Genomic DNA, 19832 nt, shown 5'->3' on the forward strand with positions numbered 1-19832 from the left:
GGGGCCCCTGCCGGCCCCACCATGTGTGAGCGCAGACGTGTCCAATGTCCCGTATGGGTGAAATGAGCCTTTTCAGCTGCATGCAGGCCCCAGTGGTTACCACCAGACCCTACAGAGGAAGAAAGGGATGAACCCCAGGACCAGGGCATCTGGGAAAGTGTGCTGATTTCCGGGGCCAAGACTGCAACCAAGATCTGTGTCCAGGCGTCAGCACAGGGCTGGAGAAATGGCCGAGCAGCAGCGCCCAGGGGCTCCCCGTGCACCTCCAAAGTGACGCAGTGCGGGGGAAGATTTAGTTTTCATTAATTTAAATAAACCAGCTGAAACCCAAAACTATCCAAATGATGCTTCTACCCCTAAATCTACCTGCACGCTCCACTATTTGTTATTTAAAATGAGAACCTTCTTATGGTCTGAATCCGACAAACTTCCGCACCTGCGGGAACAGAACTGTGTTGGAGTTAGCAGCGACAGCCCTCAAGTACGATCTGGGGAGAGAGACTTGGGGGAGACAGGGAAGCACCTCCCACCCCCGCACGCACACCCGCACACGCAGACCTTGCCCCTCCTGCCCCGAGACCTGCATACGGCACGGGGTCCACGCCTCTCAGGGGAAGGACAGCGGCGTCCACCTCCATCCAGGAGCCAGGGCAGTGCCCACTGGCCTTCACAGCCAGAAGCACGAGGCGTCGGCTTATGAAAAGCAAAGTGGGAGACGGTCCTCCATCACAGTGGACCTGGGACAGGGACCAAAACCTACCAAATGGTTCAGATTCAAACAAACAATGACCAGTTTCCATGAAATAATTTTATTGATTTCAAAGGAGAAAGACAAGCACATTCGATACCATTTTGACTTTGAAGACAACACCTACACACAGGTCCACACGCACACGGGGACCGAAGACATGCTTACCTGACATTTCAAGTCACAGCAATTTCCAGCTAATCTGGAAAGCAGGTAACAGTGAGTGCAGAAAGAATACGCCACGGATTTAAGCTCTTCTAAGATGGCCCCTGCACAGCAGCGCCTCAGAAGGCAGTGACCCTGCCCCCTGCGCAGCGCGGCCTACGCCTTGGACTTTGAGGGCATTCAGCAGGCTTCCCAGTCGGAGAAGCAGAGCCCCGCCGATTCACTAGGGAAGGGTGGGGTGCTCAGGGCCAGCGTCCAGCCTGACGGGTCTTCCTTCCACGAGTAAGGCCCTAGGACATCGGACCAGCTGAGACCCCAAGTCCCCAGGAGTGCAGCTGTCAGCCCCCACGGCCCTGCGCTGAGCTCATGTCCAAAGTGGAAAAGATGGTCAGCTGGGTCAGGGGACCCAGGCTTTCTCCTGGCCTCTGAAATAACACTGCCAGGCCTGTGACAGGACAGTGCCCTAGCCTCTCTGGGGACAAGTCATAAAGACACACAAGGACAGAAGGTCCCCCGAGCCTGAGCGGCTCTGGATGCGCGCTGAGCGCAGAAGGGGACTGGGCTGGGGCTGGGGCTCCGCCTGGACACGGCTCCCTGCGCTGACCCATGACAGCGCTGTGGAGACACTGACCGAGGGCAGCCCACGGGGGCTCCCTGGCTCAGGGCACGGTTTAAACACCTGTGTCTTCACCTGCTTCTCAAGTGTGACTCATTCTGTCCAATGTTCAGGAGGTGAGGGACACCTGTGAGATCTCACAGGTATAAAACGGCTTCCAGGCCTGGGGTGTGCTGGTCTCTCGCCTCTACGATCCGCTCTCTACTCCAGCGTGAGCATCTTCTCCTCCACACACTCCCACAGTGGCCGACCCGTCAGCCCCTCCAGTGGACTGGCAGCCCCTTGAAGCCAGAGCTCCATGCCCACTCAGGCCTGAGCCTTGTGCGCTGCACAGAGAACTGAGGGGAACAGAGGGTGTGGACCCTGGCAACACTTACTGGGCACGTGACCTCGGGCGAGAGGCTGCCTTGGGCAGGGCAGGCTGCTCCCTCCTGCAGGGCTGCCGTGGGGGCAGGGCACTCCTGCCGGGCTGTGGGGCCAGTGCTTGCCGGGCAGCACGTGCTCAAACCCGCTGGCCACCTGGCCGAGGGATCCACCACCCTCAGGCTGGGCCAGTGCCTTCAAGGGTGCTGTGTGGAGATGGGAGAGACACTCCCTGGCTCACCTTCCCCACACACGCACACCACGAATCCAGGACACACGCCCAGCCTTGCACACGCTCATGCACGCACACGACACACCCCCCACCCGGCCCAGACACCCCAACGCTTGTACCCAGGGGGCACCAAGTCATGCTGTGAGTATGTGAAGTGGTTCAGGTAGGTACCCTGGGTGGGGTCAAGGCTGGCGTACAAGTGTGCAGAGAATACAGGTGTCAGCGTCAAACCCTGACAGCAAGAGGAGCAGACACACACCCACCAGGTCACGCAAGCGCAGACCTGGAAACCCCTAAATTGGAAAACGTCTTTTAAAAGCTTATGGGGAAATTTCTGTATAATTGTGTATCTAAAACCCTTCTTCCTACTTTATTTTAATGAAACCCATCTGTTCCTGATGGTGGATGAAAATCCGCAGGCTTTTGGAAGCGTCAGGCTCAGGAATGTGGGGGACAAGAGTGATGTCCACTCCACTGGTCACTGAGTGTGTCCAGGTGGTCAGTGCCCATCACGCCTGGCGGATGAGGCGAGTGTCCCTGCCCAGCCCTCTGTGTCACCCAGGGAGTGCCCCATGCAGCCCCTCCCCCACCAGCCGGGCCATCGCCCAGCAGTGCACCCACAACACGCCAGCTCCTGCTGCAGCTCCAGTGGGGGGATCTCCCTGGGTGGCCCCCGGTCCCTCCTGTCCCCGCCTCATCAGGCCTGACCTTGTCCGCCCCTCTCCCCGCAGGGCCTGGCGGGCCCCTGCTCACCTGGCAGGCTGCACCAGGACGGAGTCTGCAGGTGCAGTGATGAGGGCACAGATAAGCTCAAGGTGCTCTCATCACCTCCCAGTTCCAGTCTCTGGACGTCACAGTGTGTGCGTCCCAGGGGACCTACGCTCACCCTGGGTCCCCACACCGGCCGCTGCCCTCGTGACTGACCAGACGCTCTTCGCGGTGTCAGGAGGCGGCTCCGTCCTCACCGCTGGTGCCATCAGGAGCAGGTGTCCAGGGGGCTGCCCGCCCAGAGCCTCTGCTGAGGCCCCTCTGCCACCCATTGGGTGGCACCTCCTGGCTGGGGTGTGGGGCACAGCAGTGCGCTTGGCTCCCAGGGCACTGGCATTAAAGTAACTGTGTGTGTCGCATGGTGAACACTGGACGTCGTGGGCATGAAGAGCGCAGCCCCACACGTGTTAAGAATGTGCCATGGTCGGGACCCGGGGAGGCACCTAGCTGGTCCAGGTGCCGTGTGACTGAGCGCGTGCCGAGGACACGGAGCCGCCGGCAGCGTGAGCAATGCTCTGGGTGGCAGCCCCTCTGCTAGAAGAACAGAACGCCTCCGAGAGCATTGCCCGCGAGTCAGGCGTGCCTTCAGGGGTCGTCAGTCCTTGGGGCCGTGGAGACGCTTCCGCCTGGGCAGCTTTCCATGCAACTTAAGTCGCATCAGCCTCTCCTGAGGGGCTGAGAGGAACTGGGCCCCCGGAGACCGCGTTCCCCCGGAGTCTCCCCCAGCCCCGGACAAGCCTGCGTGTGCTTTCAGGCTGACCCCTGAGTAAACCTTCGGAGTCAGTGCTTTCTAAGGAATGCGCAACTAGAAAGAGGCCTGCCAGAGAGAAGCTCTCGAGGGCAGGTGCAAGCGTGACTGTTGCTAGAACTCCTTTCTATTTCACTGCTGTTTCTTGCATCTCCTTGAAATGAACCCCCATGAACAGGAGGAGGGAAGGCGGGGACCCGCCAGGCCTCACCTGTCCCTGCTCTGCTGTGTGTGAACTGAGGCTCCGACAGGCAGCTGGCCTGGATGCTGCAAGTCCTTCTGCTGCAGGGCACTTCTCTAAGACAGTCTATGCTGATAATACGGGTGCTCTGGTGCCAGCCTCAAACACCCCTGAAGCTGAGTTCTGTGGCTAATGCTGCTGCCCCCGAACCCCAGTCCTGCCCCGAGTGCCGCGGCTGGGCCAGGCAGCAGGTCTGCCCAGTGGCACGGTCTGAGGACCCGGTGTCACGGTGGGGGGGGATGTGAGGGACCAGAAAGTCAGTGCTTACCTGGCCCCTCAAAAGGCAAGAGCTTGGACGGGATGGGGTCCCTGGCGCTCAGCGGGATCAGGTAGAGGTCCTTGACGTGCCTGCTGTTGTTGGCGACCACACCGAAGCGGCCGCGGCTGCTGAAATAGGAGTACAGAGAGATGTAGGCCACCTCCTCCTCCTCCGTCGCGGGGTGAAAGCGGATCAGACACAGCTCCTGCGGCAGACAGGACAGAGGGGCGCTGACTCGCGGCCGCTCTGCAGGCCCGGCTGGCACTCTGCGCTGAGCCCCAAAAGCAGCCCGAGGCGAGCGCGCCAGCGGGGCCTCTGGCTCTGGCTTTCACAGTCCTGCTGTTCAGTGCGTCCGAGTGACGGAGCGGTAAAGAGGACGCAGGCCCCAGTCTCTGGCCTGCGGGGTCCGGTCTTGGCCTTGGCAGGAACCCCTTTAAAATCACTTCTACTTATGGCCCCAGTGTCTTCAAAACCGAGCCTGCCTCGCAGAGTTCTCGCACGACCACATGATCTATAAGGGTGTCTGACACAGAGCGAGTATGCGCCAGAGGCGTGGTGACCGACCCATGAGAGCCGTCTGCGACTCTAAATGGGAGGGCTGACCTCGAGAGGGAGGGTCGTCGCCCTCCTGTGACCCCCGCAAAAACCGCAGCCCCATCCCCAAAGAGCACCGCACACATAGGCACAGCTGCGTGGAAGCCAGCAGGGTCACAGGAGCCCGAGGCCATCGGGAGCCCAGTCCCACGCCCCAGCCAGGCTGTCTCCTGCCCCACCTCCACTTCAGCAGCCAGATACCACCAAGCGACAGTACTTCTACTCGCACTGAACTGCACGGACATCACCAAACACATTCTCACACGGCTAGCCAGCGCTACATTCAATTTTAAACATTCGCCAGGAAATACTTCAAAAGCTATAGACCTTTCAAGTATTGACCCACTGAGATGAGAAGGGAGAGAAAGAGCTGTGTGAACAAACCCCTCTTCCGTGGGTGCAGAGGTTAGACTGTGAGCAGGTACCTTAGACACAGAAGACTTGAGTTTGCCGACATAATCCCAAACCGTCCTCGGGGCGATCCTCCCACCGATGTGAATTGTGTCGGGCAGGTCCTAAACAAAACGCACTTTTGAGTAAATGACCAATAAAACCGTGGCGTTCACAGAGAGACTGACGCGGTCATTTCCAGGCACCAAGCTCCCCATGACTCACAAGCACTCACTCAGGAAACTACAGCTACTCCAACGAGAACAGCAGCGGCCGCACTAACGCCACCGAGCTGGCGAGCACCAGGGCACAAGCGACCGGCCACAAGGCTGCTGCGACGCGCACCACCTGCTAGGCAGGACTGACGGCAGCCTTCTAGACCACGCACGCCAGGCAGGAGGACCTGCATGGTCACAGCTACGACCGGGCCCTCGACACCCAGGGTGCGCACGAGCCCCTGGGCAACAGAGGTAGGAGGAAGCCGAGCTTCAGCTTTTCTGGAAAGTCGAAAGGTCTGATTTCTCATCTGAATTTCTGCCACCGTCCTAACTGCTGGGCCTGCCGACTCGGTCCCACAGTCTCAACTCTGGCCTCTAGGGGCGCTCGTGCGTCCGCTCAGCGGGACGCTGGCACAAGGCCGACTCCAGCACCCAGATCAGAGTGTCTTGAGAGACAGGTGCGCGCACACACATGCACACACGCACACACACTCGGTTCTAACCTCACTGAGATAATCAAAACATCCAGAGACAGGATACGCCTTTGTGACAAATTTTGCTACACTCTGCATGTTAATAAATCCTTTCCAAATGGTGCTGAGTCGAGACAAGAAGAGGCTTGTATCTCCTTCTGGAGGGGACCGTGACTCTGAGGTGCTGTAAAACAAAGCCACAGCAAATGAGCGAGTCTTTCTCTCTGCACAAAGGGCTTCCAAGGTACAAAGACTACACAGTTATAAAGCAAAGTGAATTCCTGCACGGTTTGATAGTTTACTTTATCAAATTAACTACTTTGATCGTGATGACAGATAACTAGGTATCCTAAAACTGAAGCTTTAAAAAAAGCCTGTATAAAACAGGAACACTGTATCTCTGGGGAGATCTCAGAGCTGAATCGCTCGTCAGTGTGTCTTCTGTTCACCAGATATGGGACGCTGCCCAGCTCGCCAGGCCACGCCCAGAGGCCGCACCTGACGCTCGGGGACGGAGTGACTGACAAGAGGTATCTGGGCTCCGGGGACGCGGACGGCTTGGCCAGGATGGACTTGGGCACTGTCACGGAGGCCACTGCAGGCTTCAGGATGTCTTGCCGGGGTTCCACCGGGGGGGCGCTGTCTGGGCGGGCTGCTGCGGGAGCTGAGATGGCGCACGGCCCGCCCGGGGCGGTTCTGGGGTCTCTGCCGGACACTGTGACCGTGGTGAGCACACCGCCACCACAGGAGACAGGGCAGGGGGTGTCTCCCAGGGTGGAGGCCTCGAGGTGGCCGTCCCCTGGAGGCGCTGGGAGCCACTCTCCCTGCAGGCCCGGCTCCGAGGTGCTGTCAGGCAGGGCCTCTGGAGCTGCCTCGCCAGCCGAGCTGAGGGCCGGCTCAGACGGAGCGCTGGCGTGCTTGGGCTTGGGCTCCTCCTTCCCAGCAGAAGCGGACAGCCTTTGCTTCTTAGGGGCCGGCTCATCCTCAGCCACGGGAGCCTGGCCTGGAACAAGAGGAGAGCTTTGGTGAGGAGTCCGACCCCCTCAAGGGCAAAGCCTGCCCGCGGGCAGACGACCTCTCCCAAAAAGCAGCACTGCAAAGGTGGGGGCTGACTCCATCAACTTCAGAAAACTAAGTTCATTTTTAAAAATCGGCTCGGACACAGCTGTCATAAGACGACTCTCCAAAGTCTCACCCCAGGTCACACTCACCTGTGCAGATCTTACAGTTCAGGTCAAAGAGATGCGCCCGGTGCTGGCTGGTCGTGTCCTTCAACATGCTGCTGAAGACGTCCAGGGGGGGCGCCGGGCTCCTCTCGGGGGCTGCCCGCGCCGACTCCTGCTGCTCCTAGAGCACCAGAGACAAGGCGGGTCACCCCGCAGCCGCGCCGGCAGCACATCACGCAACACCGCGTGATGGAGGGGAGGGCTCTGAGCACACGTGCTCCAGAGTGCGACTGCGTGTGCTTGAGCTCAGGGTCTGCCCAGTAAAGACATGGAATGGATTCGTTTTAGCCGATTCCTGTGAGCACTGGAAGCCCCAAAGGCTCACCTCTGTGTCTGACACGGGTGGAGAATCCTCCAGGTCGGGGGCAGCCTCCTGTTTCGCAGCAGGCTTCTTACTTTCATTATGCAACTTAGTTCTGGACTCCATCACCTAAGAGGAAAAAGACAGACCCAAGCCCTAAGCCTTCTCTCGCAGGGGGACTTGCTCCCACCACAGCCCACTGAGTTGCTTGCTTCCGGGGCTGCACATCCCACGCCTCGAGCCGCCGCCGCCAGCACTCACAGATTTTGTCGGCCTCTCCTTCCACACAGAGAGCTCTTTAGATACAAGTTCCTCTGGCTTCATCCTCACAAGTTTTGCCAAGGAGATTTCTTCGCGCAGAACACGGTGGAAGAGCCCCTACAAACAAGCATCTTTCGTTCAAAACGCTTCTCTGCAAGTCAGACCCTAAGCTACCAGAGACGACACGGAGAGAGAAGCACGAGTCCTGGTCCGAAGGCCGGGGTGGGGGCCCGACCCCCTGTGAGTCAGCAGGGGCCCGGGGACCCAGGCCTGCAGGAACACGGTCAGCAGACACAGGCACAGGCCAGGGATGAAGGCAGGGGGGCCAACAGAGCCAACGGTAAGTCTGGGTGCAACCAGCTCCTAAAGCACAGGCGGAGAAGGCCAGGCCACACTGGGGGGGGGGGGCAGGAGGCAGAGCAACCTCACTGGGCACGTGGCTAATCTTTTCGAGCCTTTATATTCAGTGATGCCAATGGAACACACTGCTCGGCCACAGTGCCAGGGGACGTGGTGTGGGGTGAGGCCCTGCAGTGAGCACTTCTCATCACTCACTGCTTAGCCAAGGAAGCCCAAACTGGCAGGCTCGCTCGGGTGACGGGGACCACAAGGAGGAAAAGGCTGTCAGAAGCCCAAGTGGGGCAATACCCACATACTAGGTAGAGACATTCCTGGGGCCCACGAAATGAACGGGAAAGTGATTTACACCCATGTTTGAAGAGACTGATCCAGTGTGATGACAATGGACGTCAGGGAGCCGGCAAGGCCCTGGGGCTCCTGGGGAGGGTGGGCAGGATAAATGACCAGCCTCCACACCAACGACATGCAGCCCCTGGCACCCGGCAGAGGACAAACAGCTCTCAGCTTTCGCAGAAAGGACACACATGCTTCTGCTTCCAACTGCTGCGTTTGGCTTATGACTGTGAGATGCAGCTCCGAGGAGCGAGGCTGCAGCCCGGCCGGGCCAGCAGCGCCCCAACAACCGCACACACCTGGTTCTTGGGGTCCTTGAGGTTGAACATGATGCTGCGGTACTTGCTCTTGTACCGGTTGTCTGTCACTCGGAACAAGTTAAACATCTCCTTCTCGATGTGCAGTGCAATTTTCCCAACCTCGTTTTCGGTCATGACTAGGTCATCACTGTCGCTGACTCTAGGAGGAACAAGAGGCCCTGCGTGAGCTGCTGCACACACGTGTGGTGTTTTTAAATAGGACAAAGGACAGCTGAGAAGCAGCCATAACTTAAATGGAAAACCTTCCACTTTAACAGGTAAGAACGGAGTAGAACAGCCCACCTTTTCCACAAAATCTCCTTCAAGGAGCGTCGTATGTTTTGCCGAATCTGTGAATTTGGCTGTGATGGGGCGGCGCTTGAGGTGCCTAGACGTCCAGGGGCCGGGGAGGCCAGGGGGACAGCAGCAGCCCCAGGCTTCCTGGCTGCCCCCACTGAAGCAGCAGAGCCGGGGAACTGTCTGGGGGCAGATGTGGCGGTGCTGGGCGCCAGCCCTGCAGGCTTGGTGGCAGGAGCACTGCCTGCAGGGGCGGCTGAGAGCCACCGCCTCTTGGGGCTGGCGCCCTTGAGGCCCAAGGGAAGCTTTCTGATGGCTGCTTTGCCCGCTGCTGTGCCAGCAAAAGGAGGGGACTTCTTTGGGACGAGATTTCTGGGCGAGGGCTGTTTGCCGCCCCCCAAGGAGCCCAGAGGACCCGTTCTCTTCGGCACTGCAGCCGCCGCCACCACCGTCTTCTCCTCCGTGCGCCTGTCCTCCTTCCCTGCTGCAAAGGAGACAAGAAGGCTTGGTGAGGGCGCGGGGACCCCACACAGCACGCGCCCCAGACCATCAAAGGCATCCCAGGCATCGCTGAGACAGGTTTGGAAGACTGTTAAAATAACCGCGAAATTCAGAAAAGGAGTGTGTGTAAAAAGGGCTACCAGCAACATTCATGATCGTGACCATACTTTGTTTCAGGAAGAAATGCTTTATTATTAAAACTTTTATTTCAACCAAATAACTCTTAGTTATCAAAGGCTTGACTGAAATCATTAGCTAAGCTTGAAAACTGAAGGGATGAATTTCACACCTGCAAGTTTTGGTAAACAGGAACTTAGAAAACCTTACCAAGATGGACCAGACGCATTCTCTTTAAATGCATATTCACCCGCCTTGGGGACCCTGGGGTGTGAAAGGAGGAGCAACAGTCCACTCTCGGGGGGGGGGGGGGGGACCAACCCCACAGGCCCTCATTCTTTCAGACAAAAGCCAACTGGATGTGATGATGTCAGTAAAACAGAGGAAGCCGGTGGGGACCTGCAGCACCAGCGGTCAGGTACCCTACACTTTGGGGGAAAGCAGGGGACAGGAGTACAAAATGCTGTCCCCAGAGTTCCCATTTACATCCCGTTAGTTGATCACTGGGTAAGATGGGGCAGCCCGTTTAATCCCAACAAGGACTGGAGTCCAGAACTAAAACAAAACAGCACCGCCGCCTCTTGCCCTGGGGCAGCCGGCGCTCTGCAGAGTGTGCGCCTCCCCGGGTCACTCTGCTTCACTCTAAAATGGCAGGCACAGTATCAAAACCCCGGCTTGCACAGGTTTTTAATGCCACGCCGATACCTCCCGCTGACAGACCGGGTAACACTTGGTCCTGTACCAGACCTTCAGAATGACGCTCTCAGAAGCAGGGAAGCTCTAAGGCCAGTGTTGCGACCCTTGGCCCCAGGGCTTGGCCCGAGCTGCTGGGGGCCGCAGGCAGCATGTGCACTGGTGGCCCCTGCTGACACACTGCACAGAAAGGCAGGGGTCCAGAGGGGTGAAACGGAGGAACGGGGGGTCCAGTCATGAGCGAGGGCAAGGAGGTTCAGTCCCACAGGACCAACAGAGAAACTGCCTCCCTAGAGCCGGCTTTTCTCACTAAGCCTCAAAATCCCCCGAAACCTAAACGGGAAACTTGACAGGTGCTCCAGCGGCCTTCGAACCTCCCGAGCTCAAAGCCGGTCAGTGCTAGGGCTTCCTGTAATCGTCCCAGCGGGCCAGGGACGGAGCCTGAAATCCGGGGGGAGCTGAGCCCCCGCCAACAGGTATGGCCTGACCCCAAAACAGCTCCCCCGTGTTCACAGCCTGGGGCCCCGCGCTGCCAACGGCTGGCGTGGCCATGCTGGCAGAGGGCCAGAGCGGCCGCCAAGGCACGGGTACTGGAAGGCCAGGGGCCTCAAGCTTTTCCCAGCTTTACAGTCTGCACCAGCACCACACACATCCAGAGCTCGGGACGGCACTACAAGCACTTCACCACCAGCTGAACCCGCGTCTCCTATTTCCATTCCACAAAGCCCCCAAGCTCAAGTCCCCTTGCCCACGGTGTCCCAACACTGGACCCCAGTGCTCGCAGGCGTCCCCTGGGCCCGTGCTACCCGTCCCGCTGCTGAGTGGCCCTGCCGATCAATATCCCCAGTCACCAACAGTCACGGCTCTAAAGGCCTCCTTCCCTTGGGAGCTGAATGTCTGAATAAAGCACAGAATGAGAACATGACAAAGTCCGACAAAGCAAAAAATAGGGACGTAATAGGAACTGAGACTAAGAACTACATTTCTACATAAATCGTTTCATCAGATCAAGTTTATAAACCTAAGGAGGTACCGTACTTCAGTGTATGTAAATTTATTTTTACCAACTTGGATCTGGCTAACGAGGTCCGCAGCATCGAACCCACGGGACCGCCAGAGTTCAGGTTACGTCAGATGGACAGAGGCCCCTTTCCTTGGGGAAGGGACGAGCGCAGGGGCACGGCAGGACGTGGTGCGAGACATGAGCTCCAGCAGGGGATGAGCAGCAAACTTGTCCGGACTGCGATCGAGACCTAAAGCCAACCCAGTCAGTGTCTTACAAACACAAATCCTGCTGAGACGATTTTCATGGCGCACTTTCAAGTAACTCTGCTTCCAGAACCCTCATCGAGGCGCCTGAGCGTAAACGCAAGGTCCGTGATGGCCGCAGACCTTGCCATGCGACATCTACATGGTTTCAGGTGACATCTGCTCCCTAAGATCAGTAATCCCGCAGGCCCAACTGGTGTGTGCTCACTCACGCAGGGACAACCCAAGCCAGATCACTTTTAGGACACTTCCAGTACGTGATTAAAACGACCTAATCCGAAAGTGGTAGCAGGAAATGGACGTCATCTCCTCAAAAAGCAGAGGAGGGCTTTCCTTAAAGACTCAGTGCTCTTCATAAATATAAAATCAGTTTCTTCTAACTTTTTAAAGTCAACTTTCATTAACCCTTACCTACACCCCTGAGAGTATTTAAGTGTAGTTAGGTAAATTAAAAAATCATTGGTAAAATGTTGAAACTGGCGGACAGCAACAGCAAGTTGGCCACGTCCCTCTTCTACTCTGAAGGAAAATGCTTAAAAACAGAAGTTACATTTGGTCCCATGGTGAGCTGGACGTGGGTTAGCTGCTGTGGAATGACAGTGACCACTGTGCAGGGCCAGTGTCCGACAGGGAGACAAATGTTGAGTAGAGCTAAAATCAAAACCACAAATTCTTCATCCAAATTCACTTGTTGAGTATAAACTCACAGAAGAGCAAGGGATAACTAACCAACCAGAAAAAAACGGTCCTAGGGAAGCAGCAGGCCAGCACGTTCGAGTGGCTTCAGGGTATAGCAGACTCCCCCAGGGATGCCGAACCCCTCGCTGGTCAGCAACCCCTAAGCTGCAGCACACATGGAGCCCAGGAACTGCATGGTGGTCTCCCACCTGCTCCTGCCCACCGGGCTGGACGCTGACTGCTTTTGGGAGTGGGTACCAATCTGCCCCTCCGGTGGCACAGCCTCCTTCAGTGTCTGCATCCTGGGGGCCTACTTGTGAGGAGGAAGAGGTGCCTGAGTTCCAGGCCCAGAGTTGTCCTGGGGCTCCAGAGGACCAGACCACCGCCACAGAAGGAGCTTTTCTGCTGAGTCTGGCAGTCTGTCGGGCTGCGGTGAAGCCTGGTGGAGCACTAAGCTGGCTGGTGTGCTCAGGGACCAGCAACACTCTAATTGGCCAATTTCCCAGTAAGCATGAAGCTCGGGGCCCTGTCACGCTGCAAGGAGCCGTGGCGCTGGGGCATCGCCGACCACTGGGTGGCACTGGCGGGCCTAAGCGGAGACGGGAGGACACGGGACGGGGGCCATGATGCTCAGGGAAGACAGCAGCTGTGCAGCCCTCGGCCCACGGGAAGTCACCCCAGGATGAGCAGCCCGCCCAGCACCATGCTGCCCCTGCCAAGATGGTCCATGCAGATGGCTCCTCACGGGGGCTGGTGAGAAACCGAGTGACTGCAGACTGCTTTGCCTCTCGTCCTGTCCAGTTCACTCCCAAAATGCCCAGGCAGGCAGCTTTCTGTCACACTGACACCTGGGGTGGGCCCACTGCTTAAGAACGATCAGCTGTTGAAGCTAGAAAAGTCACAGTGAGCCCCTGGAGAGGCGGCGAGCCCTCCACGGGGTGCAGGGAAGCATCCTGCAGGTCGCTGGTCAGAGTGGCCCCATGGGTCACCCTCTCTGGAGCCACCCCACTGCCACTGGGTCCCCAACCCACTCGGCGCTAAGACCAGGCAGCTACTGTGGCAAGGACAGTGTCGTGGGGACTGAGGGCTCAGAAGACGCACGTGGAGTAGCTGGGGGTGCTGCTGTGACATCAGCCTTTTTCAGCTCAGCGGGACAAGGGCAGAGTGAAGCTCCCCATTTCAGCTGCTCCTTCACTGTCAAGATTTTTCTCAGGGTGAAAAATCAAGTGGCAAGAGAAAACCATTTTGCTCTTGTGCCTTTGCTTAAGTATCCCGAAGTCAATCATTCTTCTAGAAGTAAAGTACTGCTTGCTTTCACATCAGAAAACACACGCACTCCCCAAACGAGACTGGGGGCGGCCCGGGCTGCTCTTCAGCACTGGGGGGCTTTATGTAGGTCCACAGCAGACTGTCCTGCTTTGGGGCTACAAGTTTTTCAAGACTGATTTCTTCTTACTGGTGTCCAGTATTTGAGTGACCTACACCTTTTTAGAGAGGGGCAGAGAACTGTCCATAATAAACTTGCAAAAAGCAAGTACACACCTGGAGGCAAATTACCCTTCCTAGTTTTAATAGTGTGACATACAATATTTTGAAAGTTAACCCCAAACCTGATTTATGTTGGATTGGTAATACATGAAATGGTCAAGCCATCCTTCCACGTGAGCCCGAGAACGCAGCAGGACAGGATGGGGGCCACACAGGGAGGCAGGCATTTCGCCCTTCCTGTCTAGGCTACTGGGACCACGGGGACCAGGCCAGACTCCTTCGGGAGGAGAGATCTCTTGAGACCTGTCAACAGGCAGCCTCACCAGTTTGATGAGGCTACATTTTAACTGTTATTTGTGCCCGAATTGTCTACTTCAAGCAACATGATGGGGCGAGGGTGTGTTAAGATTTCGTTTACGACCCCCCCAGGCCGCAGTCCCAAAGGGCCAGGCTCAGCAGAGGGGCCTGCGGCTGGCAGCAGCCTGGGGCCCGGCGGGCTACGCGGCAGTTACCTGTGTGCGCTCCGTGCTGGCCGCCTCCGAGTGTGCGGCGATGCAAGTCGCCCAGCCTTCACTTACATGAGTCAAAGTGTAAAATGTCTTATCGATCTTCTACGTCTACTTCTTTAATTTTCAGAAGCTAAGAATAGAACTATGTGCGTGGTGACCTGCAGCACACACAGGCAAGACTGTCCCCTCGCAACTTCGCACACCCCCGGAGCTCGGGAGCCGTGTGGGGGGTGCACAGCAGCGTCTTCAGAGGGGCCCCTGGGCCCAACACCGCCTCGGGGACTCTCCGTAAGCCCCGCTACAGCAGGTGCGGAGCCCCACAGGCTGCACGAAAGCACAGAGCGGCAGGAGGCGAGCAGGACCAGTGCTGTGGGGACCTCTAGCCCCACCCCCCCGCAGTGGCTGCAGGTCTGCGTTAGGAGGTTAAAGTGCATGTACATGTGAAGCCTTTCCTGCCCTCATTTACTCAACAGCTGGATATTCTTTTTTAAAGTGTAGAAAGTAAACACTTAAAAATATCAAAGAACACCAGTGACAACCAAGGGAACTGCAACCACGTGGGTAAAAGTAAAGTCAGCTGTCACGGTGAACCTTTACCGGGACAAGTTCTGGTCTTCCCTCCAACTGGGGGGAGGAAACCGGTTCAGATGTACAAAGGCTGCTTTGTCTCCCAAATTTTTTTTGCCACTGACAATTCAGGAAGAGCAGATAAAAATGGCTCACACGACTGATAAAGTGCAACTCCCCCAAGCTGTGCCCTTCCCCTCCAACGTCCCTCACAACCCCACGTGACTCTAGGAGACTTGTCTCCTCCCGTGACGGCCTGTGGAATGTGCTCCTGGAGCCCACACCAGCTGTCCCCATGGAACCCGTGCCCCGGGACCTGCTTCACATGGCATGGGGACCAGTCTGTGTGGCACACACACGAGCCACTGGGAAATGCTTTTATCTGGGTAAGATGCTCAAAACATTGCTGGATTTGGGTGTACAGTTCTGTCAGGGTTTCCATTTTAATTCTCAAAACTAGATGAAACTGTAGAAGTCTCATTTTCCAGTCAAAATCCAGTGTTTTAAGTCACTTATGAGTCATTTAGGGAGTCCAAATACTAGTAGCTGTGCCTGACTCAGAATTTCACTTCTGAATTCTAATAAACCAGGGACAATTTAGAAAAACATTTTCAGCCCTCTTTATGCCTTGACAGTAATGAGAAAGAAACAGTGAAATGAAGAATAAGGAGTAAGACTGTAAAAACACAAACATACTGTGAAGAGAAATAAATAAAACAATTACAGGTTAAAGAAACTATACAGAAATTGTCAAAAACAATTTTTAAAAACTCACCAGAGAACAAGTGTAAGTTAACCCCTCACCCCGGGAACACAAAGGAGTTGACACTTTCATGGGAAAAGCAGGGAAGAGCTTCCATGCATAGCAAGGTCTTGCCTGCCATGGTCACTGAAAAGCAGCCCCTCCCCTTCCTGCAACCCAAGGCCAGTGCCAGGCCTGGGAGGAGCAAGGTCCAGAGCACCTCCTGGAGCAGGGAGCTGGCTGCCCAAGGATCCAACGCCTGACTGGACCCAGGTCAATGCAGAGAGCGTCTCCTCCTGAGAACCGTCCCCAGCATGACCTACACCCCAGATCTCATCCCTGCCCCCCCACGTTATGCTCCGCAGCCAGGGGTCCTGGTGGGGATGCAGGGCTCTGCCAAGTGTGCGCAGAGTGCCCCCTCCCACTGGCCTGTCGGGAGGGGCCCCTGCACCTGCGAGGTGACGGCTTGGGGCAGAGAGAGAGGCACTGCTACTCACCAAGGCTGCAGTCGGCGCTTTACCAGCGACCTTTACTCTCCTCCCAATCATCTTTTGGGAAGATGACATTTCTGGGATAACAAAAAATGATCAGAAGCAACTAGCTCAAAAATATGTTCCTGACGTACACTATGAATTGTGGCTATCCACTCATTTACTTCTGAGCGGTGACCGTGCTGGGAAGGGCAGTCATTAATTTGTCCCAACTTCCCATCAACAGATCCATCCCCAGCTTCAGTGAGGAGCTGACTGCAGAGAAGAGGGGCAGGGGAGAGGAGGGAAAGCCAGCCTGTGAGCACAGCCCCAACCTTCCCCCCGTATCACGCGCCAGCCCAGTGCACCTAGACTAACCCCACCCTGGGGGTCTCTGGGCAGGTTCCCAGGTCCGGTCGACAGGGATGGAGAATAACTGAGCTGAGATCAGTTGCTCAGGGCGCTGTGGCTATACCCCAGTTGTCCTTTTATTCTGACACGTGCCTATCACCAATTTAGAGCACTTCTGCACAATCTTCCAAAGTGACTGCTCCCCACCTGCGCACAGCTGGGTGATGCCCATTTTCAGGCCTGTTCATAGCCCCCGTTAGCTAAAATGGAGAGGTGCTGCAATTCGATGGAAATTTGAGACATGTCGTTAGCACGCAGTTCTTAGCTCAAACCTAAGTGTATCAAGACTCATTCTAACACAGCAATTGCTTAATTCTGTACTTAGAGTTCACTCCTAAAATCCAAAATTAAAAACATATATATATATATGCAGTAATGCTTTGCAAATTATTTGCAACTCCTTTTCTTGGGTCTTGGGCCACTACATTCTTAGAATGAGTATTTAGTTACGCATTTTTCTAACCACTCTGGATTTACCATTACCCATGAGGCTTCCCTCAGGGGACTGCTTAAAAAGCTGGCTGAAAGAAGGCAGCCCACCTCTGTAATTTTGAGATTTAGGGCTACTTTGTGGTGCTTTTTAAAAAGTCACAAGAGTATAAAACATAGCACAAAAAAAACTGAATAAAAATAATAAGATGTGGGTTATGGGTCAATTTAAATTCCCAAAATTCAATTTTGGCAAATGAAGCTGAGAAACAAGAACAAAGAGGAAAAATTCAAGTTGCATAACCTCATCTAGGCTCTCAAAGTTCTCTCTGAATTATCTGGATCCTGCTCACCTGCAATCTGGAGTGAGGGGACCCAACAGGGCCACACTCCAGTGTGGAGCCGGGACACGGGGTCCCCCGTCTGGGTGCTGCAGAGTGGAGAGACACCGTGCTCACTTACCTTCGTGCTTATGAAGCGGCGGTCAACGGCCGTTCAAACTGGCTTGTGTGTCTATGTGGTGTGTGGTGTGTGAATTGGACATGAAAAGAAAATCCCTGTCTGGCCGAAAGCAGCTTAACTCCTGAGAATCATACTTCAGTGGAACATGAGACACAGCACTACTGTGTGAGAGCCCCCACGACAGAGAAGCGAGGCTCGCGGGCACTCGTGCGGCTCCAAGGCTGGGCCCACAGCGCGTGTCTGGACGACGGGCGCTCGTGCTGGGCAGTGCGCCTGCTCAACCAGGCACTGTGAGGTCACGCGAATACTTACCAGAGCCTAAGAATAAAAAAGAGATTAAAGACAGCAACTTTCAGAGGTGAAACATTCAGCAATGAGGCTGGTACAGCTGTTTGGAAAACAGACAGAAGTCCCGACAGACTAAGGGCGGGCACACGGGGCTCTGAGGTGGCTTGGGTCAGGCGTGCGCGTCCATCTTTGGAAGGGCAGCACGAAACACAGCTACAACTCCCAGCTCTGGACAGGCCTGAGCGGATGGCTGTCCAGACAGCCCGGGAAGGGTCCAGAGCTCCCCCTGGGTGATACATACATTTACACAACAGAGGCGGCCAGGGGGCAGCAGTCCTTTCTGGCTTTACTGCATTGTAATTGTGGTCACTCGCCCAGGACGGTGTGCTGCTGCTCTCGCAAGTGGCCTCCTGGGTAAGGCCCTCACTCCTGGGAGGGGCGGCCACCGCCTTCTTCAACGTGTCTTCCTTCTTGTCTGCGGCTGGCCTCTTGTGCACAGAAGAGATTTTAATGCCTGCCTGGATAATCAGTAAAACCCCAATCATTAATGAGGTCAGAATTACCTTCCTACATTTCACTTTCCAATCACAGTCGGGCCATGCCCTATTCCCGGTGTCCAGTCAAGCCCCACAGCGCCCTGAGCTTGTGCGTGCACGGCATCCGCTCAGCGCGAGGGCCTGGCCCACCTCCCACATCATGCCCAGGACTTCAGCGTCGGAGAGACGTGACAGCACAGCGCACGATCCTGCGGTACAGGCAGGCCTCCACGCGAGAAGATGACAACGAACGCAAGGGCCAGTGGAGACAGGCAGGCAGGCAGGCAGGCAGGCAGGCAGGCAGACACACACACCAGGGGCACCAAGGACAGCTCCGAGCCCGTCCCCTAATTCCCCCGCACTCGTGCCGGCACCCCTTAACCATGGAAGCAACAACTGCTTCTTCGGGAGTTCCATGATTCAAACTTCTCAGCCTTGAAGAGTAAGCCCCCTAATCCTAAATAAGCATTTTAAGCATCAAAAAAACTCCCAGAAAAGCAGTAGTTACGCTTTGATGTGAGGCCGTGACACAGCCACATCAAACTGAGACAAAACTCGAGTCAGCAAGGGCCTGTGATCTTGAAAACATCCCAGCTCTTCCAAAAGCACAAGCAGTGCAGGGGGCCGAGGCCGAGGCTAAGTCTCAGAGGGGGCAGAGCACGGGGCCCCGCCAGAGATCCCACCCCTGCCCCTGCTGCCCTGTGTTTCCACACAACAGCTGCCAGCGCTTCTCCCAAGAAGGCTGGCCTGTGGATGAGAAGCTGCTTCTGCGCAGCAGCCAGCTCCTGAGTTTATGCCGATGAAGCCCTGGCCAGAGCAACACTGGAACAGACGCTTCTTTGTAATTCTGACAGAAAACTGGAGGCGGTGGGGGCCAGGGCACGGGTGGCAGCACAGCACACACCCGGGCCGCCGCGCCCGCCGTGCCAGCCCAGTCTGTGGCGCCCCCAGCTCCCTCCTCGGATGGCTGGTCTTGCTCAGCTTACCTGAGCGCTGCATTTCTGAAGAACGAGCTTCTCGGGCTTTGCCTTGGCTTTCTCTCTAGGCTTCGGCTTCTGCTCTTTCCCCGCACTCAGAAACCTCATGGTGGCGGCAGCATGCTTCAGGATGCAGTCATTGCTGCAGTAAACTGAGTCGGGCTGCGCCACGCTAGAGCAACCAGGCCCGATGCACCTGGAGGCGCCAGGAGCCTCTACCACCTGCAGGAAAAAAACAGGACTTCAAACAACCTACTTCCACCTTCAGCAGGCATGGCGCTTTGTAAAACCACGCCTCACAGTACTGAGACCGCTTCTTAACGGTGGACGACCATGAGTAAAGGAGCGCCTCTGGTCATCCAGAGCACACAGCCCGCCTCCCCCCCCCACCCCTGCCGTATGCGGCCCTCACGTCAGGCGTGGAGGGCAGAGGTCTCAGGGGACTTCAGGACTCACCTCTGAATAGAATGGGATTTCACACCCACAATTAAGGTTCCATCATTGGGCACAGGGGCAGGGATTTTGCACATGTAATTAAGGTCCCAAATAGAAGGATTCCCAGGAGGCTCAAAGGGTCTGATTTAATCCAATGAAAGCCCTTGAGAGGGCCTGGCTGGGAGAGGGCCGTGGCAGGGCACTGAGGGCAAGACTGCCAGACAGCATCCAGGATGGCCAACTCAATCTGTCTCAGAAAAAGGTAACTTTGTAGCCATGTGCGCCACGAACATCACACAGGACATAGGTATTTGCTAAATCACGTGAGAGCTTTGGAAAGTGGCTCTTTCCCCAGCCCCCACCTACCC

General features: G+C 56.3%; 1 protein-coding gene across 6 annotated transcripts in view; it reads right to left on the reverse strand.

Moving 5' to 3' along the window:
• DIDO1 (death inducer-obliterator 1) overlaps positions 1-19832 on the reverse strand; it is a 51847-nt gene that overhangs the window by 7506 nt on the left and 24509 nt on the right. For 4 of the 6 annotated variants that reach the window (XM_072944550.1, XM_072944551.1, XM_072944553.1 and 1 more), the window contains exons 6-16: positions 19039-19251; positions 17818-18034; positions 8899-9376; positions 8596-8755; positions 7604-7720; positions 7367-7471; positions 7027-7162; positions 6314-6818; positions 5846-5999; positions 5160-5249; positions 4150-4345 (exon numbers count right to left, since the gene is read on the reverse strand). In XM_072944550.1, the coding sequence (XP_072800651.1) occupies positions 4150-4345; positions 5160-5249; positions 5846-5999; positions 6314-6818; positions 7027-7162; positions 7367-7471; positions 7604-7720; positions 8596-8755; positions 8899-9376; positions 17818-18034; positions 19039-19251 (2371 nt within the window). Of the gene's footprint in view, positions 1-786; positions 4346-5159; positions 5250-5845; positions 6000-6313; positions 6819-7026; positions 7163-7366; positions 7472-7603; positions 7721-8595; positions 8756-8898; positions 9377-17817; positions 18035-19038; positions 19252-19832 lie in introns of those variants that run through there. The other 2 variants (XM_072944554.1, XM_072944555.1) reach the window with 2 other exon arrangements.

Source organism: Vicugna pacos, chromosome 19 (assembly GCF_048564905.1).
Source record: "Vicugna pacos chromosome 19, VicPac4, whole genome shotgun sequence".
In the NCBI taxonomy this organism is placed as follows: domain Eukaryota; kingdom Metazoa; phylum Chordata; class Mammalia; order Artiodactyla; family Camelidae; genus Vicugna; species Vicugna pacos.